Below are 24926 nucleotides of genomic sequence, written 5' to 3'. Positions count from 1 at the left end.
ATATGCTAACTAAATAAACTCTTTTTCTTCGTCACTGGAGCGAAACAGAAAAGAAAGGAAAGAGAATCCAACTGCTTTCCTACGATTCGACAAAACGACGTAACTTTCTTCGACCCGTTTTCTATGTCTCTCACCAGGAACCACAAATTTTCCATAATGTAAAGTTGATGAAACTATCTGTTTCACCAGCGATGTATTTCAACCGCGATGAAACTTAATTCGCAAAAAAAGATTGTCTCTCTACATACCTTAATTTCAGGACTTTCCATCAAACGCTAAAAAGATTGTGTCAATTATCTTAATTGCAAAAAGTTCACCGATTATGCCAGTTTATAAGGTTGGTATTCGAACATCATCCCCCAAGTTCAAGCATCGTGCTGTCTCTTTCAAGAATTTCCTTCTTTTCTCGCATGAGCAATGTAACAAAAATCCAAACGTGTGTCAAACGTATGTTGTATATAGCGATGACATGTGCAGAAAATTATCCACCGGTGCATACAATTAGCATATGTCACAGTTAGAAAGATATTATAGCAGCAGCTCGGTTGTGTTTACGTGCAACCGGTCCTTGGCCGCGCCTAGGTCCACCTTTCACAGAATCCGGCTTCGTTCGATATACTAACTACGCTCGAACCCGGCCAATCTCTGACGAAAGTTATGCAATAACGAATAACTATACAGGCTGGCTTTTACAGCCGCGACGCTCGTACACGCGCTAGGGGCGCGGTCTGCGGCGATGGCTCGACCGTGAGAAGGGGTGGTTTCTCGCGCACATGGAAAATCGACACGCTAGGCGAATCACAGGCTAATGGAAATCGCGAGGCAGACAGAAGAATGGCTGACATTTAACATTTTTCGCATTAAAAATACTTATTGGGGTATGAAGCGTAAAAAAGTTGCAGTAAACAAGGGGTGGGGTTCCCCTTTGTAAAGAGCGTACGTGCTCCTGAGAGCGTTCTACTTACTCGAGGAAAGCTGTTTCCTTCGTGAGAAAAATAAACCGAATGTGTTTCGACTCTTTGTCGTTATGTTCCGCGAGACAATATCGCTTTTTCTCTGTTTAAATTTTACTTTTTTCTTGAAGATATAAATCGATTACTTTAATCAATAAATCTTGTAGGACAAAATCTCTTTTTTCCTTATCCAGCGAGAAAAATGGTAGAGGTACGTCTTTTCGAATGATTTCGTAAAGGAGGAATTACACAGACAAAATGATCCTCCGGAAAAGAGAATAATCTTGATTAATAGAGAATATATAATAAGAGAATATATGTGGATTAATTTGGAAATGCTATTTATTCATAAAGAGTTGAAGTGAAATTTATTTTCTACTAGCTCTTTAAATCATCCCCCTTTTATGTGTCGCGATGTAATGCGCAGCTCGTATTTTGCTTGTTCACGAACAAGTAAGTAACTGGAAACGGGGACCGTGTGGCATGAATTAACTAGTCGCTTCATGAAGGATAGCCCAGAATGAAGGGTGGAGCTCGTCCGAGAGTTGAAAGGAAAGAAAAAATTGGACCTCACCCATTTTGGGTGTCCAATTGCTGACTGATCCTATAAGAGAATAAATTGTCCAAGCTAGCAGAGGGTTGTTTTCGAACATCTTTCACGGTTCTCTCACTTCCCCTCGCTAATTACTTTAGCACATTTATCTCCCCCACTTTTCTTTTCTTAGAAAGCAATCTCATTTTGAAATCGGTAGACAAACATTAATTAACTATATATTTTGTCTGTTTTTACAATGAATATGTACATTTTTGAAGAACAATTTTTTTTGAAGAGAATTAAAAATAATTTTAAAAATAAATCCTAGAATGAGAACACAATTTTCCACCAAATTCAATAAGAAGGTTTCCTTTTGTAAATTATTCATTTTTCAGTAAATTTTATATATATATTTTTGTTACATATTATATGTTTTTGCGCTTACTGGACTCTTATTATGATACGTTTCGTCGTGTATTCACAAATGCAAATATTTTCGTCGAACATCGTTTAAATTCATTTCCGTAGAAGATCTCTCTCGCCCATTTAATACGTAGCTCATTAACCAAGATCCTTCCAAGTTTTCCTCGGTGCTCGTTAATTCTCGCGTCAGACAGCTTCGTGCAACCTCTCTGACGTATCAGACGATCGAAATGATCCAAAGAATAACAGAGGCGCAAGTATCTCATTTAACCAGTACCATCGAGGCTCAGGTAAATACGAGTAACCCACGCTTTTCAAAATCTCGAATCTTCAAGAATCCGTGAACCAGCAACTTAAACAACGTTCCGTTAATAGCTACAAATCAAGTGCTAAAAATTCTCTTTGTCGTATATCGCTACAGCTTCAAATGAGAATTCGAACTCGTCCAGTGAAGATCAACCTACCTTCGGAAAGAAAAAACAGGCCGATCAATAGCGGCGTGAAACGCGTTAAATACGCCAAAATGTTGAAGCATTAAACACGTCCATGCGGACAGATAACGACGTTTTTCCGTTTTAACGATCATTTCGACGTTCATCTGGCACGCGTTTCAATACGCGAACGCTCGCTTGCGCGTGTTTGCGTGGTTAAAATAAAACGAAAGAGCGGCTAGAAGAAGAAAATTCGCGATGCATCTCGTTCCTCGAGCTGTCTTCGTAGAGAGAAAAGGGAAAATTGCAAGGATGTTTCTTGTTCGTCGGTTGTTGGAAAGAAATTACAGTTTCTTTGCTTCTACAAAAATTTGCTTATTACGATGAACATTTTCTGAAATCTTTCTATTTGCGGAAAACAAATTCTTTTGGCAGAAATTCATCGTAATCGATCGATTTCAACAAAAGTTACAGCGTTTTAAAGACGAAGAAAGATCCTATTGGCTGATTTTTGAAGAAGTAGTATTTTAAGGATGGCAAGAGATCTTATTAGTTGATTTTTGAGGAAGTTGTAGTGTATCAAAGATGAAAGGAGATGCTGAAAGAATCGATCGGTTCTAACGAGCTCTCCTCAAAAAACACTTCCTTCGTGAAAAGACTACACTTCGAACTACATCTAAGTTTTATGTATACAGAAGGATATGTTTCATTGAGAAAACGAGATCTTCGCACCGAGACCAACCAAATCAACGCACATAATCGACTTTTCATTTCTTCCAGTTCGTTTATTATTCCCATAATTTCTACGCTAAATACCCAACTATTTTTATAATAATCGTAGCGGAACACGGCGAGGAAGTTTACCTTGGCTTCGCGTGCCGACCTACTACGCAGCTTTTCCTATCTATGTATTGTTGTTTTCTGCTCGACCATATATCTTGGAGATTGTAGACGTTGCTTGACGAAATGTCGAATAATTCGTCGGGCTATTTTTGATCGAAATAACAGCTCGACTTGCATTAATCACCGAATTTTACGACAGAAACTAACTAGAAACAACGCTCGATTAGCACAAGACGTACTAATACGTTTCTCGTCAACGTTATCTAACGTGTTTTCTGACTTTTTTTCCTAATGGTTTCCTAAGTACGAGGAAATGAACGGAGGTTTTGGAAATTTAAATAGAACGAGCAACAAAATTAAAGGAAATTATCGAAGTAGAGAAGGTTTGTTGACCTAACGAATATATTATGTTTTCGCAATAAAGCAAAGTAGTCGTAAATTCTGCAATCTCTCGAGCGCAAGGATACGAGCGAAATTGCATCATCGTTTTTCAAATGAAATAGAAACTTGTGTTACGTTCCTTGTACGTATGGCACGGAGGTCGTAAATTAAGGAAGAGGCGTTCATCACGATGCAGTGCGTTTTGTGGAAACTATTTTAATCTTGGACTGTTACAGTTATTTGCGAATTAATATTCAGCTCGCTCAACACTTGTTCCCTATACACTGGAAATATTAACGACTTGAGCGAGACGTGGAGCATACGAGAGCCATGTGGCACTCAACATGTCAAAGAATAAAATATCTGTTGATTTTGTAGACTTTATCGCGAAGATAAAAAGATTCGTTTATGAACCTAACGTACATGTTCAGATCTACTTTGAAAGAAGAAATGCTTCTACATTTCTAGAAGCAGTCTCGTAATGACGGAAATTAAACCTGATTGTAGCGACGCTGCGAACAGAAGATCGTACTTATTTCGTACGTATTTTGACCACGTACACGCGCAAACAAGATCGTACTTTATTGTTAAATTACATAATTTCGCGCACATAAAACTCGACGAACGCGTTCATCTCGTTTATAAAAGGAAGTCGACCTAATTGGTCAACTTTGATTACAATGCGCCTGTCGTTGTAAATTTAGTCACTGCGACTCTTCTGTGATTATTACAATTTCTCGCAGTTGGCTCTATTACATCCAGATTTCTCTGAAACGATCGTGAAAATGTTCGATATTTCCATGAAAAGTTCCGAGAATGTATACGATGCGATACTCATTATAAAAAGTAGATTGTAGAAAATGATTCAATAGAGAACTAAACTAAAACTTACTGCCTCAAAAATGATGGATAAAACGTTTCGATCGAAGAGTGCGGTAATTTTTTACTTGGCGAGTATATGCGTCAAAACTCTCTCTCTCTCTCTATCTCTTTCTCTCTGCTTCTCTCTAGTTTCCTTTTTACACTCATCGGAGACGTCTATCGACTGGTACAGTCTCGTGGTATTCAGATTTCAATTAACCGTGTTTGTATTTGTTGGTAACGAAGGAAGAAAAATGTAAACTATTATAATAGCAGTCGCAATTATGTCATTAATTCAGATGATAATAGCCATTAGAACGAGCGAAGAAATCTATAAAAACACTCGATCGAGCAAGAAATCTAACGCGTGTCTAGATCTCCTGGTATTTATAAACGTTCGTTAAACCACGCTGAATGATGAGCCTTCGTTTTCATTTACATCTTAGATCGCTATAATTTACATTTACATTCTGTTTTTCGGCTCAATCCATATTCCTTGCTTCACGAATTCTCGTTTTGTTTCCTTGTATCAAAACGAATGACGATTACGTGTATTCTCGACGCGTTCTAGCCAAAGTATATCGTAAAATTAAACGAGGTAGATTCGTGATTTAATTATCTTCGTTGGAATTCGAGCTAGCGTAACTAATTGTGCTCTCTCTCTCTCTCTTTCTCTCTCTTTCTCTCGATTCTTTCGAGTCGACACTTTGCGTATGGAGCGTAATTTGCCCTGAATGAGAACAGTTAAACGATCTTTTGTAAACCGTTCTTTCTTTTCGAGTCGGTGCAAAGGAAGATTAATTTTTTGCTGGTGGAATTATAGTGATAAAAATTGGTTCTGTAAGATGAATAATTATTCTGGCGGAGAATGACAGATTTGACAGTTTCTTCGCGTTAAAAACAAAAGACCGAGACTTATCACAATGGGGTGAATGAAGAAGAAGAAGGAAAAGCGAAGAAGAAAAAAAAAGAAAAAGAGAAAAGACGATAACAGAACCTTCGAAAATGACAGGCGGAAAAATCGGTCGATTTATGAGCAAAACCTCATCATTGTCAGCGTTGCAGCGAAGGACGATCAGGAATAATACCGTCGAGGACGCCGCGAGTCCCTCGAGAGATACACCCGGCAGGATTCGCGCTTGTACTTGACATTAAAGGAAAGGAAAGACGAAGTAAGCCGGTCGTCGAAAGATTTTTTACCAAGCTCGATGGTCATTTGAAGAGAGAGAAAGAGAGAGACTCATTCGAATGCCCATTTTCAGGCTCAGTATCAAACGAATCATCGGATCGGTCGGATTCTCCATCTTTTCGACGTCGTGCAGACCTTGCAAACAATTTTCTTCCAACGAGAGTACCAAACAAGTAGGAAAATATGAAAATCGGCGAAGCTTCGGAAACTTAAAATCGCGAAGTTTGCAGATTTTCCAGATTTGAGAATAGCCGCAGAGGAAACGTTCGCAAAGTTTTGTCAATTTTGTCAATTTAAATCGTTTAACGCGAACGGTGTGTGCGTGAATTTATAAATTGTCGAGAATCGATTGGTAAACGATGCTGGAAGATGATTCCTCGATCGATGATTATTTAGATTTTTCGTCTTAGGGGATCTTACAAGGTGATCGGTTTAGACGTTAAAGTGCTGTGAAGCAGAAAGGAGGATTTTGTCGCGTCACGAGTTCATTTACTCAGACGTTCGTGATTACTTAGTTGGCTGATTGATGATTGATCAATGAATTTATCGAAGGAAACATATTTTTAAAGAACCTCCATATCGTTACGATTGTTGAAGCGAACACGTAGCGCAAGATTATGATAATAGAAAACCAGACTAATTCGAAGAAGAAATAATTCGATTGTGGTTGGAAGTTGAGCGTTGATAACATCATGATCGTCAATTCCTGTCCGATTCTAAAGTACGTGTTCCAACATTCCTCGAGGATGCTGTCGGTGAGATAATAAATTCTGCACTATGCCTAAAAAATTGTACAAAATTCCTTGTTCGGGTAGAATGTCGCAAAAACTGGCCTAAGACTTCGCTAATCGATAATATCGTCGAAAAATAAGAGAATATATCGATTAATCCTTTCAGAATGGCGTCTCGAAAACCTTTGTTTCGTAAGTTATTAATGAGAAAAAATTTGCAAAAATCAATATATAATATAACGAAGGACTACGTGAAACGTGTCTACTCGCGCATAAATTATCGCGTGCCGTGACACACGTTGTACTGGTCTGAAGTTTTAATGTAAGATTTGTACACGAGTAGAAAAGTCACGCGTCAACGACGACGGTCGATAGACCGACGACTTACATAAAACGAAGATGGGAAATTCATCGAGAGAAACCGACTTGTCCTCGTTGAAAGTACGTGGGCGAAACGGCGCCCATTATATGCCCGATGAAGAAGCAAAACGAGAAAAAGGCGTACGATCGATGTCTCGTGCATCGTTCGTCGTGTGAAATCCCGAGGTCGCGTGTACATCTGGAAAAATTCACGAGGGGAGAGATCCTAAATCGAGATCGTGGCGTCCTTCTGCGCCAGAAACCACCAAGTCACTCTCGTGGCGCGCCACTCTGGGGTTAAAAATACAGTACAATGTCTTTTATGGGTTTTTAAATGCCGGAGAATATATAGGTCTGTGGCGTGAAAGCGAAGATGTAGGAGAATAACATTGGTCCTCCAAAGTATTCGAACACTTGTCATAGAAAGAAAAGAACTTCTTCCAAATTTTCTGGTCTTTGAACGTTGTTTTCTTAAGTGACCGTAACTTGCACAACACTTTACTCTCATAACGTTGGCGCGTTTTCATATGAAATAGCGTAATCGGGTAATGTCCAATTTCTAAAATGTATTACTTGTTATTTACGCACGTATACGCTATAAACATACAAAGGGGAAGAAACTGTTTACGAATTCCTAAGAAACGACTATGGAAATGCTCACTTGCTTCTTCCCGCGAATCGTAAAAACTCGACAATCTACTTGTTGCACCGAAATTTACATTATAAACAACTTCTATCCTCTCTCGAACTCGTCGAGTCGATCCAAAGTGGAAGTCGGCCTCGCAACATTATATAACGTGCGACGCACACGCACAAATACGGAAGAATTTTTTATTTGGAAAAATTTCACAGACGAAGTCGCGTGATTTCGCAGATTAACTGAAACGTTGCTCGATCTCTAAAATAGATATAATATATTATACATATAAAATAAATATATATCTCGTAGACATAACGTCAACTCCGATCGACCTTACGTACGCGTGAACACGCGTCATCTTAAATACTTTTTCGGCTTGCATCTCGATTGCTGCCATGACCTCGGTTATCGTGTGTCGAGGTGACGCATAGCGAGATGAACATAGCGGTGTTCGTCTCCCACAACGTAAAAAATCTTGTTATGACATCGATTAATCTACTCCAGCGATCATATCTCGATATATGCTAAGAAGATCTGCATTTTAAATTGAGATAACATGAGATCGAGCAACGAAGAATAACAATTATTAGTCGAACTTGGCATTTGAACATCGCTGTATATTTACAGCTTGTAGTCTCTAATCGGATCTTTCGCGAGCGAAACCGATTGATTCCACCTTTTGTTCTGTTTTTTTTTTTTTTATTATATATAATAATATAATTTCATTACATATGATACACGCGATAAACGATTAACGTTCACTTAAGAAACAAATGACTTGATTCATTCCGAGAAAGATGTCGTAAATTTTAATAACGAAAATTCTGAGGTAACGACACAATGCCATAACTGGACAGCGAATTTTTGTGCAAATTCGCGTTTTCGAAAATATAATTTTAGAGATTGTTTCACCTATGGAACATTACAAGAAGAAATGTATTTTGGATGTTTTATATACTTTCTCGTATTACGTACATTTTGTACAATTTTGCGCTTTTAAATTTTTCTGCAAATGCATAGAAATCCGCAGTTTAGTCCACTTTTTTGTACTTTTCAATTCACGCAGATCATGTGGCTTCCGAATGACTCGATTATACCACTCGCAGTTGTTTTATAATATTTCACGTACACTTTATGTAATACTATATGTTTTATATATATATCGTGGACGAGGGGCCTAGGGGGTGTCATGCGGATTGTAAACAAGCGGTTGCTGAGGTGTGAATTATAAACAAGCGGTTAGTGAGCATGTGCGTAGCGAAGCTAAGACAAAAGACAAGGGGTTGCTAGGGGGCAATAAACGAATTAACAGCAATATGAGTTGAGAAGTCAGAGAGTGCGAATTGTGTTGTCGAGATAGTGTTGTTAGCGTTGTTAACCCTTTAACCTACAACTACGGGCATAGTCCGTATACGATGATCGGGCCAAATATAACAGGGTGGTTGGTACCTGGTGGTACAGGCGGAAAGGGGGTGATTCTACGCGAAAAAAGAAGTTGAAAATATAGAATAAAAATTTTTCGTTTGAAGCTTTGTTTTTGAGAAAATCGACTTTGAATTTTCGCTCGGTACGCGTGCGGTACGTTATAACGGATCTCACTGTAGATCGTTGTCTCGAGGGAAAAATCAAAAAAAAAATTTTTTTTATTCTATATTTTCGACTTCTTTTTTCGCGTAGAATCACCCTCTTCCCGCTTGTACCACCAGATATCAACCACCCTCTATAATAGCTTGTTTACGTTTTCGGCCCAAAATTCTCGAACGTAAATCGTAGGTTAAGGGGTTAGAAGAGAGTTGAATTTGCGTTGACAAGAATTGTTAATTAATTATTTAGTTGTTTTAATTATAATACGTTGTTGTGATTGGTTCATGTTAAATAACCATTGTTTTCTGTTTAATCAACATCTGTTTAATCCATTTATTATTAATAAACTAATCATAATAGTTTACGATACTATATATATAACATGTTATTATGTTATATATTGAGTTAGAATGTGATATATATATATATATATATATATTATTGATATTAGTCTCGTTCCAATAAAGAGACTTTTAACGTTCTGAGAAAATCCTCTCTTACTCATAAAATCGTTTTCCATTTATTTTTATTGCATCTATTTTTAATCCAGAAAAATCTTTTCCTGAAACGCGATACTATAATGGTGCCTCTTGAACGCATAGCGAGTGGTGTTGACGTTTCACGATTTTTCCTCAGATCGGTCGTGCATAACTGTTCTCCGATTCTCACGAACTCGTTTCCAGACCAACTGGTTCTTGCGGAGAGGCCTCGACCCATTCGCGTGCCGTTTTGTCAATTATCTATCGTTAACGACGACACTACGCCAACTAAAAAGTGAAGTCTAATTAATTCCAAGGCTATCGAAATCGATAAATTCATGATAACAGAGAAAAAAAATATCGATGAGTCAACAGTTCAAACAACAAGTTAGCAAAACATGTGACCAGTGTCAATAACAGGCGAACTATTATCGAGAAAAATGATTGAGTACGCTATATCGATAATTCAATACGCGACTGTTTTATCTACGAACGGTGAAGCATGAAGTTGCTTGTTTACGAGGAAAGATCGTGTTTTAATTGGACCGTAATCCTTTTCTTCTCATTGCTAACGAAAGCTTCGATATTTTTTCTTCTCTTCCTTTTTTCTTTTTTCATCCTTCTCGCAATTAAACGTCGATGATTTTTTCCGCGTGCCAGAAGATAAAAGTTGATGTCATAGGTCAAGGAAGTTTTCCTAACAAAACAGAAGTATGCGCGACGCCAAAGGACGTGTTTGTCCCACACGCACAATACGTTCGAAGCGCTTCGTTGTCCTTGATCATATTTTTTATTCTATAACAGAGAAAATCAATTCTGTAAACTGATGTAAACGAACAAGTAAAATCGTTCTCTCTTCCCTGTCGACTATATTCGATATTCGCATTGCTAGTTCGTCTCATTTTACGTTTAGAAATTTCTTCCTCAACCTTTCAGTGTCATCATTCCACGCTCGCTTCCTTTATTGACTCGTCTCGGGATATCAGATGGACATAAGAAACCTTCCTGGTAACGTCTGTATTTCAATTTATTGTATTTGCCGTTTCGAAAAACATACAGAAGAAATAATTGGCCTGAAAAATAGTTATATACTTGTATCAATAAATAAATAGAAGGAAGTAGACTGTCTACGAAACCACGTTGTCAAATAAATCTCTACGCACAGTTTCAAGAATAGACTAAAAGAATAATTCTACGTGAGTCGTGTTACTTTCGTACTACTTCTGTTACAAGTAAACAGATAGATGTAAATAAAGTAAGAAGCAAGGAATAAATTTACTCTTTCGCTCATTTTACTCTTTGTTCTGGTTTGTCTGCTATTTATTTCGAAGGAAAGAGAGGAAGAGCTGATCCTCGTAGACAGATTGCTTTCGCTCGTCTGAAAAATCAAACTAAATAAATTAATTTACGAAGTCGTATAAGAAAGAAATTGGAAGTGAATTTACAAAACCATCGATCGGTACCAATGCTGTTAATTAAATTATTATCCCTTGACGACACTTTAGAATTTGTCGATGGAATCGATGGGAAATGCACCCTGTCGCGTTTTCCCACGTCGCAAATTGGTTCAAGTGCGTTTTTCTCGAGGTTGGCTCCTTGATAGGCGACGAGAAGCGCGTTAATTGCCACGGCCTCGGCTCAATTGATGCGTATCGCGTTAAAAACAGGGTAAACCGCGTCTTGTTTGGTACCTGGCGGAAAGTGGCCCGTTATGTTTCCTCTGGTGAAAGGATTGCGATTAAACTACTCGATATCCTACCTTGCGTATCGTTTTTCTCCTTCACGTAATCGATACCAACTGAATCATCGATCAATTGTTTATTACATTACGCGAGAATATATCACTTAATATACACGTTGTTAACAATCATTGTGGAATTGCGTTAGAGAATTAAAAATATTTATTAATGATACATCAAGCAGTAGCGCGAAGCGAAACGGAAATAATAATCCGAGTAATTGGAGGAACTTCGTGTATTTGCTGCTAAGATCGTAATACCACCTTTAGTATCGTACTAATTACGTACGTAATACGAACTTTTGCTTTTTATTCACTAAAACGTAATACATGCCACATCCTTACACGTAAATTCAAGTCACCGGTAATACGTTTTTCTGCGACGCTTTTTTCTCTGTACGTCGCACACGCAATCACGTAATAAAATAACACTGTGAAATCGGTTTTAGAATTAATTACAATTAAGCTTATTGCGATAAACAAGATGAAATTCTACGAATGCTAAATTGACGTAGAAACGGACGCATCTTTTTTATCGCATGTTACTGCGTAGTAACCTTTGGCTAATCAGACGTTATGTTATTTTCACTAATGCGTGTTATAAGCACGTTTACTATCATCTTATCGCTTTACAAAATTACTGTGTCAAATCGGTACGCGTTTATCGAAATTGCTCTGATATATTGTCAAGGGGTTAATTTTTATCTGAGTATCTAGTATAATTTTATCTCTATCTAAATATGTAATCTTCGATTCTACATGTGAATCAAATGATTAAGCGATGAAAAATGTACAAATTTCAAGGGGATATGATTGTCGTTATAGGGAAATACTTTACAAATATTTCCACTTGAATAACCTTTCAATGCTTTATCGTTGAACCCTTGAATTCTCGAATCTTTCAATTCTTGAACCATTGAATAATTGAATTATTAAAACTTTGAATACTTGAATCCTTGAACCTTTGAGTCCTCGAAATTCTTGAACATTTGAACCCTCGAATTCTTGAACCTTTAAACCATTAAATATATTAACCATGGACCATTAAATACGTGAATTATTTGTTGAACCTTCGGATTATTGAATCTTCGAATTCTTGAGTTCTCAAACTCTGCTGGAGTCCTTGAATTCTTAAATCCTTATATGCTTGAATTAGTTTAATCTATGCGTGTCTCCAAGATATTTTTTTTTCCTTATAAACTTCGTACAACTCCAGTCTTCTATATTCTTCTCCAAAAAGAAAAACGTAGAAATGTTCGCTGAAAAATAATCTCAGACAGGAAAATTGCTTTGTCATATTGTCACGTAAAAATTCTACAAGGTATGCCGATAGGAAAATACCCGTTAATCTACCCATCAACTGCAGGTTCCAGTTTGTCCACAAATGAGTTATGTAAATTCCATAATATTAATGGATGAGATGCAAAGCTCTGACAGAGCAACAACGCTGGTGTAATCCTGCGAGACGATTGCGCGAAATTGTTATCGTCCAAGGCAGGTGCGCAAATGTGATTCAACGCGTACGCATCTGGATTAACGAATAGAGCGATAATAACACGTGACACATCGTAATCGAGTCTTCTTTTTTTTTCTAGTAACAACTTTGCAAATTTGTCACGTTCGATTGCACTTTTAGCATTAGAAGGAGCAGCCAGGTATTATTGTTCCATGAACAAATCAATAAAAGATTGTTTTCTCTATCAACTGTTTTTTTTTTTTTTTTTTTAGTTGTGTTTAAAATAGTAATGATTCTTCTTCAGCTATCAGTTTCTAAGATATTAAAAAAGGAGCTGTCTGGAATTGTTAAAAACCTTTTAAAAGTCCGACGAATTTTTTCTATGTCTAGTTTAAACTTAAGAAACGAGCGCTTTAAACAATTGCAAGAACGTAATTTTTTTTACCATAAAATCCGCCTGAAAGAAATTCAAGCCTGCCGTTAAACAATCAGAATTTTTCCATGTGAAGGATTGTATAAAACAAAAACAAACTAGAAAATATAGTATGCTGTCCCATCGATGTTCAGTCAATTCGTTCCTAAAAGTATAAATATTTCTCGTAGACAAATTATTTTGTCCACGACATTTTTTAGCGGATTATCTGCATAAACTTGCAGTGTTTCACGCTGTCTTCCACTCTCTAATCAAACAAACCAGAAAAAACTGCAATTTTTCGCCTGAATCCGTTCTCATTTACTCCCATCGGCGATATTAGCGAAGAGGATGGTTGCATAATCTTTTGTTGATTATTCTGTGAAGAAAGGTCAAGGCTTTGCGATGAGACGAGCACGGTTAGAGATGGTCGTTTTAATACGCCAGATCTACGAAAGATAAGCAGAAATCCCTCTCCGTATAAATATTCATAACTCTATACACAACTATCTTCGTACTCTTTACCCAGCCAAGGAACACGACGACTCTATCAACATTGCGAAACAACAGTTACAACATGTCACACTTGTGAATGCGTAGTGATTATATGTTTCTTAGATGTACTAGATTTAGAATTTAGGTTTAGATGACCAATGTTCACACGATATGACACCTGTTCCCTTAGTTGTAACCACCACAGCAATGTTCTTTCTTTCGATATGTCACATTTTTTCAATCCTTTCCAGATCGCTGAGTATGTCGTTAACCCTTTCGCTCTCGATTTTTCTTTATACAGAATTTTGTAAATGATTAATTTACCAAATGATAAATGTATTCGTTTTCAGCAAAACTGCTGGAAAATGTTAGCACGATTAACTATGCGATAAAAGATGATTCTATTAATAGTAATAATAGCAATAGTTATAGTAATAATTATTAACAGAATTAATTAAAAGGTAGTTTTTCTTAGAAACAAACAAACTGTGAAAGATCTCGACCTCAGAGGGTCAAAGTCTAATTAATCGCGAGCTACTTTACGTCTTGCGGCAAGGTCTTTGCTCTTGTGATCTTTCATCTGTTTCGTAAGTGCAATAAAGAGCTTGCAAACGAATGCTAATATAGTGGCGGACTGTTGACTTAATAGCGAGTTAAGTCACCGTTAGGAATCTCGAGTGTTTCAATTGCTTTGAGATATTAAATTCTCCGCACTTTAGTACACATTCTTTTTTTCTTCGAATAATTTCGTTTAAAAAGAAATTCTTCTCTCCATCGTCGTTTAATAAATGTTGGATCGTCTTTACCACAACTGTCGAATATCTAGCTTTTATTTTGTAAAATACAGCTGCGAAATGTAGCACAAAAATGTACATATAGAATATTGTCTTGCGACAGAATTGACTCAACTTCCACCGTCCCAGAGTTGCACATTTTCTAGCGAATAGTAGAAGCTTTTTGGCGCAAACTTTCTAATTTCCTAAAAGAAACTTCGATAATATATCTATGAAGACAGTTAGCATCGCGGTGACCATTAATTGCCATACCGTTAGAAGCTTTCGTGTATAAAAATAAGAACGAAAATTTTCCTCGTTCCATCAAACGTGTTCCATAAAACACTCTACGTTCGACCGAAAAGAAAATTTCTTTCAGAAAGCATGTTCGTTTCAAAGATCACGTAACGATGATCCTATACCAAAGTTCACCCATTTATCTAGGAAATTCCAATAAGAAATTGCACGATTGTAAATTCGAAAACGGCGAACTCAGCGATCGATCTCGCAGATCCTGCTTCCCAAAAACAAATTTCCTGGACCGAATTGATCTTTCGAATTACTAAAATTTGAATCTAATCTTCCAGGTACTGTCTATGAGCGAGGAACTCAGGCGAGCTCTGTACACGAACAGCGCCGTCTCCATAGACAACGATGTCATCGTTCCCGACCTGGTTGGCACCACCGAGATCCTCAGCGACGAGCACAGAGAACAACTGTGCCGGCATTTGCCTGCCAGGGCGGAGGGCTACCTCTGGACCCTCGTTTTCAGTACCAGTCAACATGGATTTAGTCTAAACAGTATGTACAGGAAGATGGCCAAAATAGAGAGCCCAATTCTCTTGGTGATAGAAGATACAGAGGGCAACGTAAGTTCTAGAAGTTTACTTTGAATTTCACTCCCAGTTTCTACGCTCCCCTTTATTCCATATTTTTATCCTATTTTCTTTGTACCTTGCATTAGTATACCGCGTTAATTCTTTGAGTGTTCAGCATACATTATATGCAAGCAACGTGTAGTATTGCTTTACGCAGTAAGATATTACCAATGCATATACGTAGAATATAAATGAGAATTAACAATATAGTAATTCACGCAATAAGTTAATAACAAACTGTCATTTGTTGCAGAAGCAATATCTACCTGTTTGTGGAATTGACAAATTACGTTTCAAAATCTCAGTTGCTTGCTTGAAAATTCCGTAGTACATTAAAATTACATTAATTAAATGCTACTAAATATTTGGTTATTTTAGTAAACGCTCGGAGGTAAAAGAAGAAAGCCAGGAGCTATATTTCTTTTATCTTGTTAATGTCGTTAATGTCACATTATGACCAAACTGTACTGGTTGACAGAGTCTAGAAACTAAAGTGACAAATTATATACAGTCGCTTATAACTTTCGTTGCTTGCACGTACTCTCGTTAAGATGGCTAGAGCGTGACCGTGTCACGTGCAGAATCCGCTGCGAGAAACCTCGAGGCAGAGGATTCATTACTCATTGCACGTTATTAGTGCCACAGCCGGCGTACTGTGAATCATCCTTTCCACGTGTTACAGGTGTTTGGAGCGTTGACCTCGTGCTCTCTGCACGTGAGTGATCATTTCTATGGAACCGGCGAATCTCTTCTCTTCAAGTTCACGCCCAGATTCCAGGCGTTCCACTGGACTGGGGACAACCTCTATTTCATCAAAGGCAACAACGAAAGCCTTGCCATCGGTGCCGGAGAGTGGGTATCATTTTCTAAGTGTCCTCGATATTTTATTGAACGAATTTTTACTCGGTCGAAACGTTAATACCGGATCGAATATGTTAATTCTGTTAGACAAATGTTTTAGCGAGGGATCACTGGAAAGAGATTAATTAGAGAGGATTATATGTTACTTATGCTAGGGTAGATTAATCTGTTATGAAACGGTGGTTTGGAAGATTGCATATGAAGGATCAATGCCTTGTTATACAAGTTACATTTAGTTATCGATATGGGTTTTTGATTAGCAAAGAATATTTCAGGGAGGGGAACAGATAAAGTTTTCAAAGCTTCGTTATGTACTGTTACCTTAGTCTCTCCGTTGTATTCGTTCGTCCTACTTTTTAAATTTATCTTGGAATTTGCTATAACTTGTGCTATCTTCTTGTAACAATGAGCACGTGGGAATGAGTAACTTGTTTCTTGAAAATTAAACATCGATCGTGTATTTACCTATTGAGATTAGAAACTGATCAAAAATGGAGTTGATCAACTGAGTTTCTAAGTAGACTGATATAATTGAGTGAACCAGAGAAGCACTCCTCATATACAATCTATTTATATTATTCATATCATAATGTTTCTATAATATCGTTTAATTCTTTTCCATTGAAGTTCCATCAAATTAACAAATATCATTCGCTGTTTTGCAGTGGCAAGTTTGGATTGTGGCTAGACGGAGACCTATACCAAGGCAGGTCACAATCTTGTAGCACGTATGGAAACGAACCGCTGGCACCGCGAGAAGATTTCGTGGTGAAAACGCTGGAATGTTGGGCATTCATATAGGACACAGCCTCGTACTCCGTGTTCGCGACTTCGCCCTCACCGCAGCCTAATTTGACTTGAATTCCGAGAAAGTCTCGCGTGGAGGTTGATCGTCCCCAGAGAAAAATTATCGCACGGAGGACAATTATCAAGATTTCCAAGAGACATTTTTCCAGAGGAGATTAAAGTCGATTAACGGGATTATCGGTTAGCTCGATTACCGTCGATAGATTTTTAAACAGAGAGACCCCAGACGTATTTTGTTAAAAGTCAATAGGAGATTTTTCGAGTGAAAGAGAGAGAGAGAGAGAGAGAGAGAGAGATGAAAGAATTGTAATTTTTAATGAATGGAAGGTAGAAACGTTGATGAAGAAAAGGAAGCTGCAGGAAAGAATGATGATGATGACAATGATGAAGAGGTATGAGAAAAAATGTGAAGAACAAGTCCTAATATATTAAGGCAGAAACGTTGAATTAAGAACTGCGAATGACTATAACTGATAAATTTGTCGTTTTAATCGTCCTACGTTTGTTTTTCTTTTTGTTTTAAGTTGTCGTATTTATTTTATTTTTTTTATATATATACATACACGCACGCATACATGTGTTTCGTTGAATGAATCGTCGTTGCTGTCGTTAATAATTCTGATTTCACGCGATCGCATGCCGTTTGAGTAAAGGATCGAAGGATCGACCACGATGACAATGAATTTGTTATAACGATGATGATGATTATGATCGTGGTGTTACCTTCGAACTAGTCGCGAGTATAATAATAATATTAATTGATAATAATAATGCGTTGTTCCGAGAGATTATGCGATCGCCGATGTGTTTTACGGTGATCGACGATAGCGAGTAAGAGAAGAGAAAATGAGATGAAAGTGTGAATGATAATCGAGATTGAAAGGGAAAACAAATACGTCTCCACAATGGAGAGAATCGATTATGCGAGAAAGACGGAAGGAAATTACGAACCGATTGGTACGGATATATATGATGATCACATTAACATCATCATGACGGTGATGATTATACAATACCATGATACAAACACGATACTACGAGTATGCTAAACTAACCGTATTTGTTGATGTGTAGTTATTGTAGATAGATGAATGTAAATATATATATTACGAAATTGTTAAGGAAACAAAAAAATTAATTTTAACGAAGGAAAAAACACAGTATATGATACCACGCTAAAGAAAGAGAAACACACACGTTGCAGAGGACACTCTGTGTAGTTTGTCTCATGTATATCCCGAAGGACACACATTAATTAAATATATATATATATATATGTACACGAAACACACACATACGATTCGAAGAAGATCGTGCAACATACACCACTGAATCGAATCGATACGATGATACTCTGGATGTAAAACGATCCTAGGATCTGCGAGCAAAAGTAGCTTTAGAAGAGAATGAAGAAGGAGAAGATAAGTTTGTACTGATCTTACGCTGATGCATGCGACTGCCACAATGTTACAGTGATAAAGATCGTAAAAAAGATTAGAAAACACGATACCGATTATATTGTTGACACGATGGAAGGCGAACCAGAAATTGTAGAAACACGCGAATTAGAAGTTCAGAGCAGCGCGTTCGCTTCTTGTGTTTCGAGTGACCACAACGAACACACACGCCTGTGCCTCGCTTCGCTCTCTTTCTCTCCCTCTACTATAGAGCACACACAGTTAACATGACATTATAGTATCTCAGTTTAAACTTTATACAAAAGTAAGATCTACAGATCAGAGCCGAAGGAAAGAAAGCTTCTTGTTGCAACGACACTCTTATGGTTTACTTCATAAGAGCGTCACGCAAAACTCAGACAATAAAGAGGAGTCTCGCCGTGGTATCGATCTCTTTTTCGTTACGCATCCTGGTAACACCGTTTGTAACTTTCTCGTTCGACGAATGAACCAAGATATACATTGTTCGCTATTGCCAGTGAGCCGGCACGGTTTAACAACTGTGTCAAGAAAATTTATAGTAGTCTATATGATTCGTTCGAAGGACAGGGAGAATTTTGCAACATATCGTACTATAAAGTTTTCTATACTGCGTTTAACTTTTCTCTCGGCTCTGAAGATCAGCCAATGGATGTCAATCGTAAAACACACACAGACACACACGACCAGAAAAATAAAACTGTTCGAGCTTATAGGTCTCTTTACTACTGTGAATTAATTAGGACCGATAGACTGTCGCGAGAGAACCCACCGTTTCTACCGCTTTTTAAACGTGAATTTTTTGTTTAAGGACGAGAGGAGAATGTTAGATATTAAGCGCTGTTTAACAATAAAATAGAAACACGCTGCGTTAGAAGGCATCGATCGAACATCAGACGTAGGTTTTTATAATCGATTATGTAAATTGATTTGTTTTCGGGTCGGTCCAGGAATGTGTGAAACGACGACGTCTGGTAGCGAATCCCGGTTTGTTCTATTACGAAAAGAATTCTGTAGCGGTTTCATAATGAGACAAAGAAAAAGGAGAAGAAATTGAGACGCTATTTTGTACCATAGCGAGAGTACTGGTTGCCATTCCTTTCAATTTATTAGGAACAGTTCCCGATGTTTCTGCGATTTTCGATCTTCCATAGAGTACTGCATTTTTAAAAACATTTATTATTTAACATCATAACAGAATTGTCACGTTAAAATGATTCAAGTTAATCGGTAACAAGCGATCTTGTTCGATTTATAAAAGAAGGCTTAAAAAACAGCACGACGAGACGTTATAGTAGAAACACAACTTATAATATATTTGTTTCAAATTACGTTTACTACCGACGTGGATCGCTGGATTGAATTGTTGAAAACGGGCTAGAAGATTGTAAAAGCGAGTGGAAATGGAGGAGAAGCGAAAATTGTAAATTTGAACGAGCGTATTTCCGTGCACTGGTTATGAAACGCACTTTACCGAATAAAGACAAATAGAGCGAAAACGATCGTCGCTTAAAGCGGAAAAAAAATCTTATGGAGCACGGTTTCAAGTAGTAAAAGTGGGAGAAACGCAGCTATAGAAAGCACAAAAACTATGTGTATTCAAATTGCGTATAGCTATCTATCAGCTTCGTTAGGACTAGTTGTCAAGTACATAGTACACGATCATAGCGTTGTGTAAGACATATAAAGTTCTAGCGTCTATAGGCATTACTCTCTTGTGATACTAACGAGTTAAAAAGGAACGAAGATACAAAAGATGGTAAAACAAAGTCCGGTTCGAGTATGTCACTTTCTTTCGTGGCAGGGGAAAAAGGCCGTTGTAGATGGAAATTCTGATAATAATGTATAATATATGTACATCAGCCAGGACAATACGAATTTACATAGAACGCGAGAGCAAACACGGAGGAAAAAGAAGAAAGGGAGGTATAGAGAAGCGAAGTGTGCTCGATCGTGGCAAATTTGTCTCTTTCTTTTCTGTTTGAGAAGGACTCAAGACCCTCGCCTCTAGATGCCGAAGATCCATGGTATAAATGTAATATTGTAACGTGAAATAAAAGAAGATGATGTGTGTCTGAGAAAATATACGTTTTTCTCTTTTGTTTTCGTTCATTTTGTTCCTTCTTTTTCTTTTGTCATTGGCGACTGGAATGAATTCTTGCGAGAATCCTACAGAGGAAAATCATTTATATTTTTAGTTTTATAATTTCTCTTTATTTACTATAATTTCGTCTTACGCAAAATTGTTGAGGCGCGTGCAACATAACCTAAAAACCAATTCTAAGTTTCCTTGGTAGTATTTCTTCAGACAAATACTCTTTAAAATCATCGGAGGGTCATCTGTTGAAATTAATTTGTTTGTAACTTCGTCTCTTGGTTCTCTAGAATTGGTCAGAAATTGCCGGTTTCTTTAAATGCTATCGGAATTTCTCGATACCTTTCGGGAGAAGGTTTGTCATAGAAAACGAAATGTGAACTGCCCGGAAGAATTCTTGCTCTTCCGTCGATACGAACTTTACCAATCTTCAGAAACATTCTTTGCACATTGTAGGTGTCGTCGTCCGATCTGAAATACATATACACTACTGCCTTCATTGAAGAAACTGTAAATTAAGCGTGCCCTATGTAAGGTCGAGAGATTCTAATCTTCGAATGATGATATTCTTTTTCTTGTACGACCGGTTGCCATGTATTTGCGCGCCAACTCAATCGTTACCTCGAAAAGGAAGTGAATCGATACATCCCTTACGACAAATACAAGGATCTGGTTATTAACTGAGATGAATAATAGCTTGAGCACAGTATACGTTTCGATCTTAAAACCGATATCCTTCGCTGTCAGATTTTATATCTAAAAATTAAAACTCTTTTATCTCGCTAGTTTGGAATTTTAAAATTCATTTCTTACGTAACAATTTTCTGACGCTCTAAAGTAAAAATTGACGAACAAAGATGAAAGATTGCACTCTATCGTATCAATGTGAGATTATTATCGAAAAGTATTAATCAAAGAACAACATTGAACAAAAATTTGATATGCAGCGATTTATTTGACGATGATGTACAACGATGAATTCTGACAGTGGAGGGATACGAATAGAAGATCTCCCGCCAAAGAATCGATTGTTAATTGACAATTCGAAAGGAAAATCACGATATATTGGATTGGCAACTAAGTGATTGCGAATTTTGTCATTAGGTGATATCGACAAAATCCGCAATCACTTAGTTGCCAACCCAATATTATCTCATTCATGGACACGTAGAATACGAAAGCTGAATAGCTCGCTGTATTAACCATAGAGGAAGAATCGAATAATTAAGCGTTCTAGCTTTCTACGTTCGTGTACGAGTTGCATTTCGTAGCGGAAGTAGAGAGAGAAAGAGCAAGGAGAAACTCTGTTGCAACCAGAGCGAAGAACGAGCAACTAAAAGTAACTAAATAAATAACAAGCTCACACGAGAAATCGTACCCGTAATAATCGCATAAATATATGTATCTATAATATAATAGTTAATTAGTGGACGTTTAGCGAATTAAACAAAAAGAGAAACAACAACACTCGTTACAAAGGAGAAGAATGAATGAGCAAATGCAAGATGGTGGATTAGGGGCAACAATTTCTGTTAGAAACGAAAAAGGACTTTTCTTGGTATACACGTTGTCAATTAGATTCAGACTGACCGCAGGGATTGAACATGCATTAACAAAATGGAAAAGAAACAAAAAAAAAAAAGAAAAAAAATATATAAATCGTAAAACAACAATTCGATGTTCTTCGATGTTTAGTTAGATATTGTTGTCGTCGTTGTTAACGATCGTTACCGAGGTACGATCCTGCCTCTCCAGGATGGCGTAGCGTGAAGAAACTCTTCGGAAGACTTTAAAGAAGGACAAAAAAAGAAGGAATTATAATAAAAAAGAAGGCAGAGATTGGGATAAAAAGCTCAAACGTAAGAGGAATCGGAGGAATATCGATAACACTTTGATAATTTCACAACTAATTGTAAGAATTGGTAATTACGTCTTTCTAATCCGGTTCTAATCAAATTTTATCGATCGTCAAAGAGAATCGGATCTTCACGCTATGTCCTTGAACCGTAGTCTATTTTATACACGTAGACAGCAAACAGAGATGAAAATTCATAAAGTGGAACACAAAGACTTGTTCTTATCTTGCGTCTATCACGATTGAATGTGCTTTAACACCGGTTTTTAATTGGTTACTCGTGGTTCGACATAATTCACGACGAAATTAAAAGTAGTCGATCGATTCTTCGTATAAATGTAGATTAAACTCGAGAGGATCGCTTATCTTTCTAATCGATATATTGAGCTTATATGTTTACACGTTAAATACACGTGCGCTTGAACAGGACACTGTGATATACGGCTTACGTTAAGGAAAGTTTAATGCGTTGCTATTTATTTGCCATTCTCGCTGATAACTCGGTGTACACGTTCTGAATATTTTTCGATACACTGAGAAATTTTTAGTAATTTCTGACTACATATTCAAGGTCTTATAATCCAAAGAAATTAGCTACAAGATAAGCGTTCTGTTTTGTTACTATATCGCGATAGCAGAATCGACGACGTTATCTTCAGCTTTAGCAAGAATTCATAAGAATTTGTTAGAATTTTAAGAACGAGAAAAATTTCATTTTATGGAAGACGCTATTGTTTTTTTTATCGTCTTTCAACGAAAAATCGTCGGCTAATTAATACCATCGTAAATTACGCAGTATTTTATAATTGCTATTATATATTTTCTAACTTTGTTTATTCTTATCCCCTTTCAGAGTACTTGAAGCTATTGTCATACGATGACGAGGAAATTTCATTATACATCGTATATTTCATTAATTCTTTTCTCTTTTTTATTACCGTTTCATTATACTTAAGCGTTATACTATAAGCCGCTTATAGGCCGAGCTGGTCAATTGCGAAATTCTCGATTACTTTGCTTTCATATATCGTACATGTAATTATTGTTCAATTAAAAAAAAGAGAAACAAACGAGAAAGATGGCAGATAAATAAGTCTAAGATACTTAGGATGAATTTTAAAAAACAACGTGTGTAACCTCTAGAGATTAAAGTTGCAATGTTTTCTCTTATTTTATGGTATTGATCATCATGGCATTTGAGCGGCTTATGTATCATTCGTATAATTTGAAAAACGTTCTACGTTTCTAATACATTCTTTTTCTTTCTTTTTCCGTATTTTCGATTAAGGTAGATTAAAAAGAAATCGCACAACCATGAGCAAATCACACCAAGCAGTAATTGTACCACGTGTCTCACTCGCAAACACGATATACGTATAAGACTCGAATTTCCTCCGTGTAAACTGCGCAAAAGATATTCTAAAAACATTTTTACACTGTCGCGCTTCGTTACCGAATCGAAGAGCCATTCATCCCCGCGATTTCTCCAGAGGGAAATTGTCTTTCCGATCGATCGGTCGACGGTTCGGTTATAGGATCGTTTTCATCGATCCGAATAACCGTTATCCGACCGATCGAGATAGAAAGAGACAACGGAAATAAAAAGGGACGTTGTTTCTTCGTACTTGATACATTTTCGTTCAAGATATCGAGCAACGACGTTATTCTCTGATCACCGAATTTTTGCATCGAGAGGCCGAGAAGAAAAAATATATCAGTCACGTTAAAGCAACCACATTGTTCCATCAAGTTCAGTTACCAAGAGAGAAGAGCGAAAAAAAAGAGAAAAATAAAAATCATCCAGTCTGTCAGTGACAGTTGAAAAATTTTCGACAAGCTTAAGAATATCAAAAGAAAATAAAACATTTCCTCTTCTGGTTTAAAAGATGTTTCATGTTTCCAGTTTCGAACCCTTACTCGAAGGAAAATCAAAAAAAAAAATAAAGAAAAAAGAAAAAGAAGAAAGAGAAAAGAGAAAGAAAGAATCGGAGCGATAGGGGAGACGAAGGCCCTCTCGAAACACACATAACTCTCTGGACCAATGAATTTTACACTAACTTACTAATGTACTGTCGCCTAAATCACCACTTTATCGTGAAAGTAAGTTTCTCCGCCGCGTCTGGATTCCTTGAGAGACGCCATTCGACAAGAATTCGAACGATCATTCTTCACGAAGTTCTCACGAGCAGTAAAATATACCGCTGAAAATTTACAAACAAACACACTGTGTGTCTATAGTAATCGTATATTAGCCAATTGTATACCGTGCATGCGGGATTGATATCGTCAAATAATGTAATATTGATCGAAGGAGATAAAAGAAAAAAAGAAAACGGAGGATGCATGTTTGCGAGCTGTCGATTTATAAAAGAATAGATCATATCGCGTGTGAATCGTTAATTGAAATATATCACAAGACAGATTAGCGAATTTTATTTTCTGTCCAATGAACTCTGTTTGAGGAACAGTGATCATTTTTAAAAATTCCGTTCTTATCTAGAAGATAGTGATTATCATAAGGATAACGATAATTGTCGAACGTTGTTATATTTTTATAAAATCGTTGATCTATATCCCAAAATACGTATGTAATCGCAAACGTGTCCCCTCTGTTCCAAGGAACCGCTTGTAGAAACGAAAATGGTGAAGAAAGGCGAATGTTCGTGTGTATGCATGTATATAACGTATATATATATACAGTACACAGACA

General features: G+C 37.1%; 1 protein-coding gene and 1 long non-coding RNA gene across 20 annotated transcripts in view; one reads left to right on the top strand and one right to left on the bottom strand.

Moving 5' to 3' along the window:
* The window catches only part of LOC100744969 (TLD domain-containing protein 2), a 312724-nt gene extending 290704 nt beyond the window's left edge, over positions 1–22020 (top strand). For 15 of the 17 annotated variants that reach the window (XM_024367006.2, XM_024367003.2, XM_012384453.3 and 12 more), the window contains 3 exons: positions 14872–15153; positions 15845–16014; positions 16689–22020. In XM_024367006.2, the coding sequence (XP_024222774.1) occupies positions 14872–15153; positions 15845–16014; positions 16689–16824 (588 nt within the window). In that variant the 3' untranslated portion in view covers positions 16825–22020. The remainder of the gene's footprint in view (positions 1–14871; positions 15154–15844; positions 16015–16688) is intronic. The other 2 variants (XM_024367005.2, XM_024367001.2) reach the window with 1 other exon arrangement.
* Positions 9442–12721, bottom strand: LOC105680622. 3 transcript variants are annotated; one of them, XR_004461540.1, is made up of 5 exons: positions 12191–12721; positions 11170–12110; positions 10874–11101; positions 10574–10788; positions 9442–10483 (listed from the first exon to the last, which is right to left on the bottom strand). It is a non-coding gene; the product is annotated as an uncharacterized LOC105680622 (long non-coding RNA). The 3 variants fall into 3 exon arrangements; XR_004461541.1 differs by lacking the exon at positions 12191–12721 and having other exon boundaries at positions 9442–9698; positions 9905–10483; positions 11170–12152; XR_004461539.1 differs by lacking the exon at positions 12191–12721 and having other exon boundaries at positions 11170–12152.
* Positions 22021–24926: the final 2906 nt, after the last annotated feature.

This window comes from Bombus impatiens, unplaced genomic scaffold (genome assembly GCF_000188095.3).
Source record: "Bombus impatiens unplaced genomic scaffold, BIMP_2.2 scf_0263, whole genome shotgun sequence".
Lineage (NCBI taxonomy): Eukaryota > Metazoa > Arthropoda > Insecta > Hymenoptera > Apidae > Bombus > Bombus impatiens.
Note: the sequence above shows the minus strand (reverse complement) of the source record. Positions and strands in the feature narration are given on the sequence as shown.